This window comes from Lontra canadensis, unplaced genomic scaffold (assembly GCF_010015895.1).
Source record: "Lontra canadensis isolate GAN:19392208 unplaced genomic scaffold, GSC_riverotter_1.0 scaffold4, whole genome shotgun sequence".
Classification (NCBI taxonomy): domain Eukaryota; kingdom Metazoa; phylum Chordata; class Mammalia; order Carnivora; family Mustelidae; genus Lontra; species Lontra canadensis.
In genome coordinates, this window is record NW_022630998.1 from 54,194,456 (window position 1) to 54,208,820 (window position 14,365).

The window sequence follows — 14,365 nt, forward strand, 5'->3', positions numbered from 1 at the left end:
AATCTCCCTTTATTTGACCTTTAATTATTAACAAATTCTTACTATTTTAAAGTAGATATTTATAGGAGTAGATGTTAGTATGGATAGATATGATTAGAAAAAAAACATATTATAAACTATGCATAGCACATTACATATATTAAAAAGTGATATAATTGCACACACAAATATAATGAAAGGATGTATACAGAATTTTCCTGATAGTGTTCTTTGTCTAGCAGAATTGAGGGAAATGTTAATTTTTTTCTTTTTTTCTTTTTTTTTTTTCACTTCCTGGCTCATTTTCATTTTTTGCAATTATATTTGCCACTTGTGTAATACAAGAAGAAAATGAGAAAATACAAAATCTGTATATGCAGTATTGCTATAGGTTTGTACCCCACCCCCACAAAAAAAAATGCAGAGAAAAAATACAAGTTATCTCTGTGAAACATTAACAAGGATTGTCCCTGACCAGAGAGATTATAGTTGATTCTTTTTTTTTTTTAAGATTTTATTTATTTGTTGGACAGAGAGAGAGATCACAAGTAGGCAGAAAGCGGGGCGGGGGAGTTAGCTCTCTGCTGAGCAGAGAGCCCAATGTAGGGCTCGATCCCAGGACCCTGAGATCATGACCTGAGCCAAAGGCAGAGGCTCAACCCACTGAGCCACCCAGGCGCCCCGGATTATAGCTGACTCTTACTCTTTATGTTCTACCTGTGGTTTCTCTATTTCTCTGTGTTGCAATGTACTGTTTATAATAAGAAAAAAGAAGAGGAGAATCGCCTTGCAAAGGGGACAGGATATATTCCAAAGCCCAGCAGTAGGAAATATTGGGTGTTAAATATCACTGATTTGCGTTGTTCTGAGTCACAGCTGACCGGTCACTAATCCAGCCACTGTATAAAGCAGGGCGTCTGCTTCATTTTCTCACCCTGAAATGCAGCGCCTGTGGCCACAGGGCATCCAAAGCAGGTAGGAGCCGAGGACTGCCGGCATATGGACAGGAAGTGCAGAAATTCAACTCTGGGAGGTTGGAGTCAAGATGGCGGAGAAGTAGCAGGCTGAGACTACTTCAGGTTGTAGTACTAGAAGTCCTAGCCTCAGCAATCAGACAACAAAAAGAAATTAAAGGCATCCAAATCAGCAAAGAAGAAGTCAAACTATCACTCTTCGCAGATGATATGATACTATATGTGGAAAACCCAAAAGACTCCACTCCAAAACTGCTAGAACTGGTACAGGAATTCAGTAAAGTGTCAGGATATAAAATCAATGCACAGAAATCACTTGCATTTCTCTACACCAACAACAAGACAGAAGAAAGAGAAATTAAGGAGTCAATCCCATTTACAATTGCACCCAAAACTTTAAGATACCTAGGGATAAACCTAACCAAAGAGACTAAGAATCTATACACAGAAAACTATAAAGTACTCATGAAAGAAATTGAGGAAGACACAAAGAAATGGAAAAATGTTCCATGCTCCTGGATTGGAAGAATAAATATTGTGAAAATGTCTATGCTACCTAAAGCAATCTACACATTTAATGCAATTCCTATCAAAGTACCATCCATTTTTTTCAAAGAAATGGAACAAATAATCCTAAAATTTATATGGAACCAGAAAAGACCTCGAATAGCCAAAGGAATATTGAAAAAGAAAGCCAAAGTTGGTGGCATCACAATTCCGGACTTCAAGCTCTACTACAAAGCTGTCATCATCAAGACAGCATGGTACTGGCACAAAAACAGACACATAGATCAATGGAACAGAATAGAGAGCCCAGAACTAGACCCTCAACTCTATGGTCAACTAATCTTCGACAAAGCAGGAAAGAATGTCCAATGGAAAAAAGACAGCCTCTTCAATAAATGGTGTTGGGAAAATTGGACAGCCACATGCAGAAAAATGAAATTGGATCATTTCCTTACACCACACACGAAAATAGACTCAAAATGGATGAAGGACCTCAATGTGAGAAAGGAATCCATCAAAATCCTTGAGGAGAACACAGGCAGCAACCTCTTCGACCTCAGCCGCAGCAACATCTTCCTAGGAACATCGCCAAAGGCAAGGGAAGCAAGGGCAAAAATGAACTATTGGGATTTTATCAAGATCAAAAGCTTTTGCACAGCAAAGGAAACAGTTAACAAAACCAAAAGACAACTGACAGAATGGGAGAAGATATTTGCAAACGACATATCAGATAAAGGGCTAGTGTCCAGAATCTATAAAGAACTTAGCAAACTCAACACCCAAAGAACAAATAATCCAATCAAGAAATGGGCAGAAGACATGAACAGACATTTCTGCAAAGAAGACATCCAGATGGCCAACAGACACATGAAAAAGTGCTCCATATCACTCGGCATCAGGGAAATACAAATCAAAACCACAATGAGATACCACCTCACACCAGTCAGAATGGCTAAAATTAACAAGTCAGGAAATGACAGATGCTGGCGAGGATGCGGAGAAAGGGGAACCCTCCTACACTGTTGGTGGGAATGCAAGCTGGTGCAACCACTCTGGAAAACAGCATGGAAGTTCTTCAAAATGTTGAAAATAGAACTACCCTATGACCCAGCAATTGCACTGCTGGGTATTTACTCTAAAGATACAAACGTAGTGATGCGAAGGGGCACGTGCACCCGAATGTTTATAGCAGCAATGTCTACAATAGCCAAACTATGGAAAGAACCTAGATGTCCATCAACAGACGAATGGATAAAGAAGATGTGGTGTATATACACAATGGAATACTATGCAGCCATCAAAAGAAATGAAATCTTGCCATTTGCGACGACGTGGATGGAACTAGAGGGTATCATGCTTAGCGAAATAAGTCAATCAGAGAAAGACAACTATCATATGATCTCCCTGATATGAGGGAGAGGAGATGCAACATGGGGGTTAAGGGGGTAGGAGAAGAGTAAATGAAGCAAGATGGGATTGGGAGGGAGATAAACCATAAGTGACTCTTAATCTCACAAAACAAACTGAGGGTTGCTGGGGGGAGGGGGGTTGGGAGAGGGGGGGTGGGGTTATTATGGACATTGGGGAGGGTATGTGCTATGATGAGTGCAGTGAAGTGTGTAAACCTGGCAATTTACAGACCTGTACCCCTGGGGAAAAAAATATATGTTTATAAAAAAGAAATTCAACTCTGCGGCTGGAGAAGGCTTCCCTGCCTTCTGTCCCAGTACAGGCTGGGGGAGCACACGGTTCAGGACACACACACCTTGCACTTAGCAGCCCGGCCAGGTCTGCCAGCACATGTGACCAGCTAGAGTTGTCCCCAGATAATAGGAAACAGGAGCACTGACCTGTTAAAGTAGCCAAGTGGTTGCTGAAGCCAACTTCAGGATGGGGTGCATTTCAGACCCCTGAGGGCCAGGGCTTTAGCAAGGAGATGTGGAGAAGGAGGGTGAGGTGGTAAAGGAGAAAGGGAACCCTACTAGAGGCTGGGGGAGAGGCGGCTCATCTCCCCACAGTATTGCAGAGGCAATGGGATGTGCTGACATCACCACAGGATAAAACTGTCACGGTCACAGAGCAACATGTTATTATCAGAGAATAGTTGCCCACTTTGCAAATTCTAATAACAGCCGCCCTTTGTCAACCATTGTTAGCAGGCCACCCCTGTGTTCAACACTACATGCCCAGTGTTCCATTTCATCTTCCTGAGAGCCCCGTGGGGAAGGTGCTGTTTTCCCCCGCTGACAAGTAAAGAAACCAAGGCGTAGAGAAGTTAGGTGCCTTTATTTATAAGGTTGAAATATTTGGGACATACTTATACTAAAAAGTTATTTGTTGTTTCTCTGAAGTTCACACTGAATTGGGCATTCTGTGCTCTTTTCCTGATAAATCTGGTGTTCCCATTTGTCACTTGAAGAAACTACACACCGGCTCCATGGGAATCCCTGTCCTTGGCCGTATGTGGCTGGTTGGAGGGGGAATGAGGGTGTGGCCCAAGTTTGTCTGGTTCCCAAGCCTACCCCGTGCAGTCACAGAGCAAGATACAGAGGAGGAAGGCGTTCGAGTCCCTGCCTCCTACAAGAAAACCTAGAATGCATACAAGTAATGAATGCAGGACCCGTTCAGGAAAGCCTGCAAAGGCACGTGGTCCACACCTATGATCTGATTGGCCCAAACATGTTTTCTTAAGAAATGTGACCAAAAATCTGCAGGTGGGGCATGCCATCTCCTGCCACCCAGAGCCCTCAGCCCCTCTCATTCATTCTTCCTGCCTGCCTCACCCCCGTACCCATTAGAGATCTTGCCCTGCTTTACTGCTATGGCGAATGACAGGTGTCAGCCAGTGATGGAAAGTGCTGGAACAGCACACGGGGGAGAAAGGCAGTTTCCAGCTGGGGATTCCAAAGAGACTGCAAGGGGAAAGGAGCTTTTGGATGAATGTTCTTACCATTTGATATCTCTGAGTACTGCTAGCAAGATACACGGTATAAATGGGACTCACTCGTTCACGCACCTAATAGTTATTGAACATCCACTGTGTCCCGGGTGCTGTTGTATGTGCTAGATGTGTAGTAATGGACGAGACAGAATCCCTGGCTCCGGCGAGCTTACATTCACATGAGGGAGAAGAAACAAAGCCGTTGTCACATAGTGGCAAGACGAGGCCCTGAAGCCAGAGGAGCAGGCGAAGAGAATGGTGGGGACATTCTGATGTAGGTTGGCACAGAAAGACCCCTCTGGGGGAAGGACATGAACAGAGCAGAGTGAAGGAAAAACTCACGTGAAGAAGAGGGTTGAGGGCTTTCCAGGAAAGGGCAGAGCTAGTGCAAAGCCCGAGGCAGGAGTAGGGACAACATGTATGGGGGCTGTAGAGAAGCCGTGTGGCAGAAGCACAGGGCGAGGGGGGCAGAGGGGCAGACGGTGAGACCAGAAAGGGTGAGGAAGTGTGGGTCACGAAGGCCCTTCAGGTCATGGCCGGGACAGTCCTTGCTCGGGTGGGACACGGAAATGGGGGTACCTACCTCTCGGGGTTGTGGTGAGCATTAAATAAATTTTCCATGACAAGTGCTAATAACATAGTGACACAGCTAGTTCTGTATATGTGACTGCTCTTGTTCAGTGTTTAATAAATATTTTTATTGAAAATAATTTTATTGAATGAACCAAAAGAAAATATAAGCTCCAGATTTCATAGGCCATCATCAGGAAAACCATTGGTCTAGGCACAATATATGGTTTTGTTCTGAAACACGAGCTCTGCCTCCAGGCAGCATTAGATGATGCCCTGAATCCCTGACGTGACCCCCAGTTCCTTCCGTCCTCACCCCCACCTCCCCCTGCGTCCCCCGCCCCACCCCTCCGCACACAAAACTCCCTGACAAGCTGGTTTTCACTGTAATTTGGTTTCCTCTGGCTGCCGTCCACAGATAAAACTGTGAAGCTGTGGAAAGTCAGCGAGCGTGATAAGAGGCCAGAAGGTTACAATCTGAAAGATGAGGAGGGCCGGCTCCGGGATCCCACCACCATCACGACCTTGAGGGTGAGTCCCCGGGGCAGTTTTGTCCCCTGTCTTTTGCTTCTCTTGGCTACCGGGCACCAAGGAAGGACTCACAGGTGTGGCTGTGGGCTGGGTGCTGCTCTTGGTTGCAACTGTCATGTGTGAGTGAAGGAGATAAAGCAGAGGGAGGAGGAGGACAGGTCTGAGCTCTGATGACTGCAGAAGCGTGTCCTTCCTTTATGCCCCCAGGACTGGCCATGTGGCCACTGTCGTGCCTTACTGTATTCTCAGCCTCTGTCTGCTCTCAGTATCGAAAATGTTCTGAGCGTCTTTTGTACTCAGGGTGCAGGGGATGGGACTACCCACATGGCAAGTTGGAATCTTGTGATTCAGAATGTGAACTTGCAAATGTAATGGGCCTGGGTTTGAATTCTGCTCCTCACCAGAATCTCGTGTGATCACTTTAACCCTTTGGAACTTTGGTCATGCAAGTTATTTGTAGATTCTCTGTCTATACAGCAAACCTCATACTTGGCTAAAAATGTGCTGCGGTTGGAAAGCCCTCCTTCCGTGGCCGGTCTTCAATACATGATCTCGCCTGTTGGTCTCAGTGGCTCCCTCCCTGCCCTCCAGAAATGCACAGTCTGGTAAAGAACAGATTTGTAGGTCTACTATAAAAATGCTTATGGCACAAAATAGAGTAAGATAAATGCAGGGAGTGTCAGAGAGAGTTTGGTCAACGGAGGAAGAAATTACATTTGGCTCTGGGAGACCAGGAAAGGTCTCTTAGGAAAGTGGTGTTAAAAATGGATTTCTAGGGACGCCTGGGTGGCTCAGTTGGTTAAGCAGCTGCCTTCGGCTCAGGTCATGATCCCAGCGTCCTGGGATCGAGTCCCGCATCAGGCTCCTTGCTCAGTGGGGAGCCTGCTTCTCCCTCTGACTCTGCCTGCCACTCTGTCTGCCTGTGCCCGCTCTCGCTCTCGCGCTCTCTCTCTCTCTGACAAATAAATAAATAAAATCTTCAAAAAAAAATGGATTTCTAAAAAGCAAACTTTTAAGGGAAGGCTCTCTGGATACAGGTTAGAGTGGTTTAGGACTCGGTGGTGAGTGGTTTGGGATGTGTTTAACATGAGAGGTAAAGCAAACACATGATGAGACCAGCCCTGGCCCTGAGGGACTTTCAAAACTGTGTCAGATACATGCTTTCAGATACCAGCTGCTCTACTGAAGACCAAAAACTGAGAAGGCACAGCGCAGCCCATGCATGGAAAAGAGGTTGTCACTCGAGGTTTAGAAGCAGATACGGGAGCTGAATGATCAGTGTGTGCCCATTAGCTCACTTGTTTATTTGTTCGTTAATTCCTTTGTTCCTCTCTTGATGCAGTAGATGCTTTTTTTTTTTTTCAAGATTTTATTTATTTATTTTAGAGAGAGAGTGTGAGCAGGGGGAAGGGCAGAGGGAGAAGGAGAGAATCTCAAGCAGGTTCCCTGCTAAGTGCAGACCCCAACATGGGGCTCGGTCTCACGACCCTGAGGTTGTGACCTGAGCTGAAACCAAGAGTCGAACACTCAACTGACTGAGCCAACCCAGGTACCCCCAGCAGCTGCTTTGTGAACACAGGCTCGTTGCTGGTCACAATGCTAAGCTGTCCGGTATTTACACACTACTCATGGGTACCTGGTCTTTGGTCTTCTGAGCAAATAAGCATTGACTGGCTCTGTTTCCTCTTGTCGGCCTGTGCCTCCAGCCTGAAGAACGGCCATGCGAATCTTCTGTATCAGGCTGGCCTGGTGCTCTAAAGGCTTGGGGGTTTTGCAGAGCCAAGGGTAGAGTAGTGAAGGGCCTGGACACTGAGTCAGTCTGTCCTGGGTCAGAACTGTGGCACCATTGCTTTCCAGCTGGGGACCTTGGGCATATTAATTAAAGTCCTTGTGCCTGCCAAGTCCCCTGTGCCTTACAAGGATTCAGTGCTTCCTGGGATTTTTGTGAGAAATCCATGCTGTCTTGTGTGTGCCAAAGTGCTTACCCTTAGAGTGTCTCACTCCCACAAAGCACTCATTAATGTTTGTCCCCTGCTGTTGGTATGATATTATCTTCATCATTATCATTATCATAGCTGTTATTTCTCCCTACTGATATGAGAAAGTTCATATTCTTTTCCTTTTCATGTACTTTTTATACTGTTGTACTCAGTCCACAAGCAAATCACTGATACCTAGTGAGTGGCAGGCAATCTGTTGACTGTCCAAAGGGAATAAGATCATCTTTGGCCCCGTGAAACTTAGCAATCCTGTGGGTGCCACTGGGGGGTTCACACCATGACCTTCTGCCCAGATGTCACCTTGTTTTTGTTTGCTCTGTGGACAGACCTTCTCAGATGCCATCTGTAGTTCCTGGCATCCCTGGTGTCCCATAGGATTTTGTACGCCTGTGGTTGGTGCTCAGAGATGTGGCCCCCGTGATGAAGAGAAGGCCTGTGTGTGTATGTTTCCCTTAGAGCAGAGATGTTGAATCGGGCTCGGTACCCATCAGACATGGAAGGAGGCCTTGAGGTGTGGTTGCAAGTTAGAAAACCCTAATTCTGGTTCTTGCTTTTATCTTAACAAGCTGTGTGACCCTGGGCCAGCAAATCACATTTCTTCTGTCCAAGCTTAGTTTCTAGGCTGCCATACAGAAGACTGAACAGTCTGTGCTCTTGCATCCACGGTGCGAGGTCCAGATTCCCGGGACCCGACCCCAGTGATTTCCCTTCAGCAAAGGGAGGAGATCCAGTGAGATCTACATGTTTAACACAAGTCCGTTTGGGTTGAGACAGGGGTCTGTGGTCACTGGATTTTATCATCTCTAAGGCTCCCCTGAGCTATCATTTTATATGGGCCTCTGCTACTTTTCAATCATTTCAATAGTTACTACATCAACTTGAGACACACATTTGCTATAATAGTGTAAATACCCGTATTTGATTTCACCCCATCTACTTTCCTAGGCTTTCCAGTATCCTATGTTTCAGTGTTATCCTCCACGCTGCAGCTTTCTTTGGATGAAAACACTGAAAAGGCCAGCCTCCTTTCCATTTTGATCTCAGTAGTAGAAGAAAAAAAACCACAAACAACCCTGAAGACCATAGATTCAGAACAATGACTCCAAACAGAGAATGAGCTGCCATGATATTAATCAGACTGTAATTTACTAACATGCTCCTCTCTCGAAATTTGCATTGCCAGCACTCGTGGCGTTTTCCCCCTCCCTGTCTTACGATTACCTCTTGCTCACTTTTCATACCTTCCAGTTCTGTGTGGGTCTTGAGAGTGAGAACATTTAATAATCCCCGACAGCTAATTAATCCTCACTGAGTAATGAACCTGTTCTGTTTCAGTGCCAGGATCCTCAGCTTTTCAAAGCAAGAATGTGGCTTTTTTTTTTTTTTTTTTTTCACAGAAGAGATATCCTTTTACATCCAATCACTCATTATCCAGAAAGGCTACGAGAAGCACTTCTATGAAAACCATATTGACTGCTAAGTATATAGCATTCAAAGCAATAATCATGATGATAATTTAATAACAAAACTTTAGTGCTGTAAAGTGCCATTTATATTACCAATATTTTCTTACCTAATCCCTTGATTTACCTTCAGAACAGCCAGGGGGAGGGCCAGTGAAAATGCTGGTATCTAGTATTTATTGAGCATTTATTATATCCCATGCATTGTGCTGCACACTGTGTCTGCATTAGCTGTCACCCGCGGTAGAGTTTGCTATCAACTACCCATTGTAGAGATGAGGCTCAGAGAGGTTAAGTAATATGCACAGGGTCACATAGAACTAAGAACCAAATCTTGGTGTCCTTTGCCATGGACCTGAGCCCTTAAACCTGGTGCAGACTCAGAAAGAGAAGTGACTTGCCCAGTGCCTGCCAACTGGTGATTCCAAAGCTGGGACTAAAAATCAAGAGCTATCACTATAACACTTGAACACACACTTCGGAGGATTTGAAATGGCTTTCTTCCTCATTAGCACCATTATCATTCCAGATCAGGATGCCTGTCTCTCTCTCCCTACCCATTCCACCTTCTCTCCTACCCCCATATTCATACACAGTGGGTTTTCAGATCCCTGTCCCCAGCGTGCAGGAGCAATGACCCTGGAGTCTTCAGGAGTTCTGCTTAGCAAGATTCCCCTGGCCTTCCTGTCCAACCTCCCAATAGCAAGATGTAAGCAGCCGTCAGAGCCCTTTCTAGGCAACAGAAACTCATAGTTGTAGTAACTTCATCAGCCTGGGATGGGAGCTGAGTGGTGAGAAATCACACTTAGCATATTCCTCCCAGCAGGAGGAGCCTGGAGTTATTATTTGCCTCATTATGGTTCGCTGCCAGTGCCCTGGGAACCTAGGCCAGATTGGAATTTGTTTTTTAACCAGTTACAAATGTAGATATCAGAAGGTGTGATCTCCCATGCTGTGACTTGCCAGAAATGAAGGGGCTGTGATGAATTCCAGTTTTCTAATGGATTTTACCCAAATATTCCTTGCAGCTAATATTAATGGTAATAATAATAATAGCCATGTTTATTAGGTGCTTACTCTATCCCAGATGCTGGATTTCGTATCCTTAAATCATGTAGTTCTAAAGTAACTCTGCCAGGTAAGTTCTCTTATTCTCTCTGGATCATCCAAAGCCTGCCTTCCTCTGAGAAGCTCTCCTGGAATTCCCTAGGGAAAATCACACACTGGGGTCTTCCCTTTCACCATCGGTGGCCTTACCCTGCCCCTTCTTGCTGGTCTGTATCCTTGCCTGAGATATCATCTGTGTATTTGCTGCTGGCCCTCCACCTTCCCTCCACCTCCAGGAAAGCAGGAGCCACACTGGGTTTTCTTCCCGCAGCCACAGCACCTAGAACTCGCAGGATGTGGTAGGGACACATATTTGTCAAATGAATGCATTACACAGAAGTGGAAACAGCCTTAGCGAGGGCAAGGATTTTACCCAAGATCTCATGCCTAGCAAATGGCAGAACTGGGATGAGAACCAAATCTATCCAATTCATTAGGATTCCGTATAGCTTCTGCCTTCTAAGAAGATCTTCATTCATGATCAGAGAGCAGGGGAATTTCGTTCTTTGTGTACCTTGGACTTCTTCGGCAGAGCTTTCTTAATGCATGAGCTTTACTTTGGTGGAAGGAGGGGGCCAAGGACTGAGGGCTGCAAACACTTGTCTGTCACAGGGTGGGCATACAGTGGGTGCACTCTTTTGGAAAGATGAAATGACCTGCTGTTTTTATATATGAGCTGGAAGCTGGCGACTGAGTCCCTCTTCCTCTCAGCCTCCAGACACACACACGTGACATTCTGGACTAACATTTTTCCACGTAGGGTGACCCTGATGTTTGCAAATGTTGCCCATGACTGTTTGGACACACACACAACCCCCCCGCCCCCCGCAAACACCACCACCTCCCCGCCACCTTAAGGGCACCTTGGCCCATCAGCGAGAGCGTTTGCCAGCTCTGAACTCACAAGGGGTCATTTTGAGGATTGTGGCTAACAGGTCACGGCTTAGTAAGGTTGATTAAACAGACTAGCTCTTTTCCCAAAAGTGATCCTTTCAGTGAAACAGCTAGTGGAACTACCTGATCTATTTTCTAAAGAACTGATTAAACACACCAGGGGGTTAAGTTAAGCAACTACTTGTGTTCAGCCTTTCCTAGGGACCGGCTCTGGGCTGAGAGTGTGTAATGCGTGCTTTACAGTTCTTTCTTCATTGCAATCCTGTGACTTGGGCATCATGCCCATTTTATTGGATGTGAAAACAGAGGCTCAGGGAGGTAAGCACTGGCTTAAGGCCCCACAGATAATAAATGACAAAGCCAAGAATGGAGCCCAGGTCTCTGTGATCCCAGAGGTCCTGACCTTCCCCATTACTCAGTACTATGTACTGTGTGGCCCCTGATTGAGACAACAAGGGGGATGGCATCTGACACATAGAACTTTTTACTGTATTTTATCCTATTTGGTGAGTGCCTGCTGTGTGTCAGGCACTGTGCTAGGTACATACTGCCAAGCGGATCTCCCAAAGACGAGTGAAACACCCTCCCTTTCCTCCAGAGGAAGATGGGAACAGGATGCAAGTGCCCGCAACCAAAAATTAATAGAAGCAATGGTTCTTGTATTCAGAATGCCTCATGGGCACCTGGGAGGCTCTGTCGAGTACAGTCCCTTCCCTCTAGGGCGTCTGGCATAGAAGGTCTGAGTTGCACCCAGTGAATCTTTGACCAGACCCCTTCTGGAAAACCCCCAGGTGATTCTGGTGCTTGCGGTCCCTGGGCCGCTCTTTGAGAAACACTGGAGAGGATAAGGGTCCTGAGACCAGCACAGAAGTTTGCTGTATCAGAGCAAGAACAGATGGAAAGGAGGTACAGGCCTAGGAAGGGGTTTCCAAGATGCATCTTGCAGGATATTTGGTCTTTCGTGCTGGGGATCTCGTTGGATGCTCCCACGGATGCTGGGAGGCAAGTAGGACATGAATTGGTATTTTCCTCTTTCTAATGGTATGGATGTAATTATCCCTATTACAAAAGGGGAAACTGAGGCTTTGAGAAGCAAGTATTTGCTGTCTAGACACAACCTTATGCTTTCTCGCTGCCTCTACGGTGCCCATGGACGATGGGTAACCCCAGGTTCAGGGAAGATTACTGGGTGAGTCAGGATCCGCCAGCCCTGCCCAGGTTTTAATTTTGGCTCTTATGCTTTGATACCCGAGGCCTCTTAGGACACAGATACAGCCTTCCCCTACCCATTTTTAATTTTTCTAGGCTTCATTTTGTGATTTATTGCTGTGCTGGGACTTAATATCCAACCCTTTCACAGTTTCATCTTTTCTTTCCCTATATTTGTTGCAAACAACAATGATGTGTTTAGCTACCGCAGTGAAAAATCAATCAAGCCTGTTCCATATTCACAGGCTTGCAATGGCCCCCTGGATTAGATTAACTCCGTGAATGTGTCACTCTGGTGTGGGTAATTTCTCAACCTTCGCTCCGTCCCTCCCCCTCCTGCCCCGGCGGGTGGATATTGAGATTTCCCATTGATTGACTGCCCCAAAAGAGAATGCTGGCATGTGATGTGTGTAACTCAGCGGGACGCACATAGTCTGTGTTTATGAAAATAAATAATAATTTCTGTTATCATTATTGATTGCCATCATTATCTGATTGTATCTGTCTGTGTCATGGGGTTTCGGTTATGGGATCAGAAAGCAGGCCACAGGAACCTCGGGCACGACCCTCCCCGACAAGCCTCTGCATTTTGATGCGTTTCGCCTCGTGGGGATGAGTGTTGGGGATGTCTCCGTCCTATTCTTTGGCCAGTGTTTGGTGAGACAATGTTAGCTGTGTTCGATGTTAGGCAAAGGAACTAATTCTGTTGGAATAATAATGAGAGGAGCCCACATTTATTGAGGATTTGCTGTGTTCTAGGGACAGTATACATATATTGGCTGATTTTATCTTTGAGATAAAGCCTTTACTGAGGGACTGAAATAAACCTCATTTTAGAGATGTGAGAACAGGGGAGCCTGGGTGGCTCAGTCGGTTAAGCGTCTGCCTTCAGCTCAGGTCATGATCCCAGAGTCCTGGGATAGAGCCCCGCATTGGGCTTCCTGCTCAACAGGGAGCCTATTTTTCCTTCCGTCTCTGCTGCTCCCCTTGCTTGTGCTCTCTCACTCTCTCTGTCAAATAAATAAGTAAAATCTTAAAAAAAAAAAAAAAAGAGAGAGAGAGAGAGAGAGAGAGAGAGAGAGATGTGAGACCAGAAGTCAGAGAGGTTACACAATGTGCCTAAGGTCACGCAGCTGGTAAGTGGTAGTGTTTGGACTGGAATTCATGTTTTTACTATCCTTCCTCTCATATCAAAAGAGAATATCTGGTCTGTTCATCTGAATATTCAATGTAAACCACACTCTGAGTCAGCAGGAACTAGAGGACAGCCTGTCAAGGAAACTGTAGAAGCTGCTTGTGTCTTGGCACAGGTGAGTTTCCCGTGTGGTGTTGGGGGAAGGAGGAGCAGAAAGGACGTCTGGAACTAGGTCATGGTTTACCAAAGCTGGGTGATGGTCAGACTCTGGGATGTGGCTTAAATCAGTCCCAGCTCACTGACTGGGAATGTACGGGAGCAGAGCCAAGGGACCCTCCGGAACCTCTCAGCTCTATCCCAGTCCTGAAGACCACCTGGGTTTGTGGGGCATTGGCACAATGATGACCTGAAAGGTCCGCTCCAAGGGGAAGGTTCTCTGGTTTCATTGTTACGTTCTTTCTTTGACTTCTTCCTTCCCTTTACCTCAGGGTACTACATAGAGTAATCTGAGGGCAACCTTATTATCAAAACGAGGTCGGCGCTATACTGAGTGATCTGATTTGGGAGTAAGCTTCCGCAAGCCATCAGAGTTTAGGTTGCATGTGAGTGGTTCTGCCCTTCAAAACCCAAGTTCTTTCCCCATCCTAGTCCTTATGGAATCAGCAGGCAGCCCACCTGATGGCCAGTGTGCCCTGAGAGCGAACTCTTTTGCAGACACTCATTAAATACGTACCGTGTGCCAGACTTTGTGCTGCATACATTACAAACACCATCTTCTGCAGCCCTGTGGGGGGCATGCTGTTGTCATCCCCATTTTACAGATGAAGAATTTGACTTCAGAGCTGAGATGACTTACCCACAGGCTATAGGTGCTAAGTGGCAGTCCCATTTTTAACCACATTCTCACGGACTCCGGAGTCTCTGATCTTAACACCATACGGCAGGTCTCCAGGAAAGGGAGCAGGCCACACATCAGCCATCATCAGTAAGATGGAAATCACCCCTGTTAATAGAGTAATATGCCAGCAGTATGTGGCATGATGCCCTGTGAACAG

At 45.9% G+C, this 14,365-nt stretch overlaps 1 protein-coding gene across 10 annotated transcripts in view; it reads left to right on the forward strand.

Annotated features, from left to right (window-relative positions):
* The window catches only part of PPP2R2B (protein phosphatase 2 regulatory subunit Bbeta), a 455,910-nt gene that overhangs the window by 344,474 nt on the left and 97,071 nt on the right, over positions 1 to 14,365 (forward strand). For all 10 annotated transcript variants that reach the window (XM_032850744.1, XM_032850770.1, XM_032850736.1 and 7 more), the window contains one exon: positions 5,390 to 5,502. In XM_032850744.1, the coding sequence (XP_032706635.1) occupies positions 5,390 to 5,502 (113 nt within the window). The remainder of the gene's footprint in view (positions 1 to 5,389; positions 5,503 to 14,365) is intronic.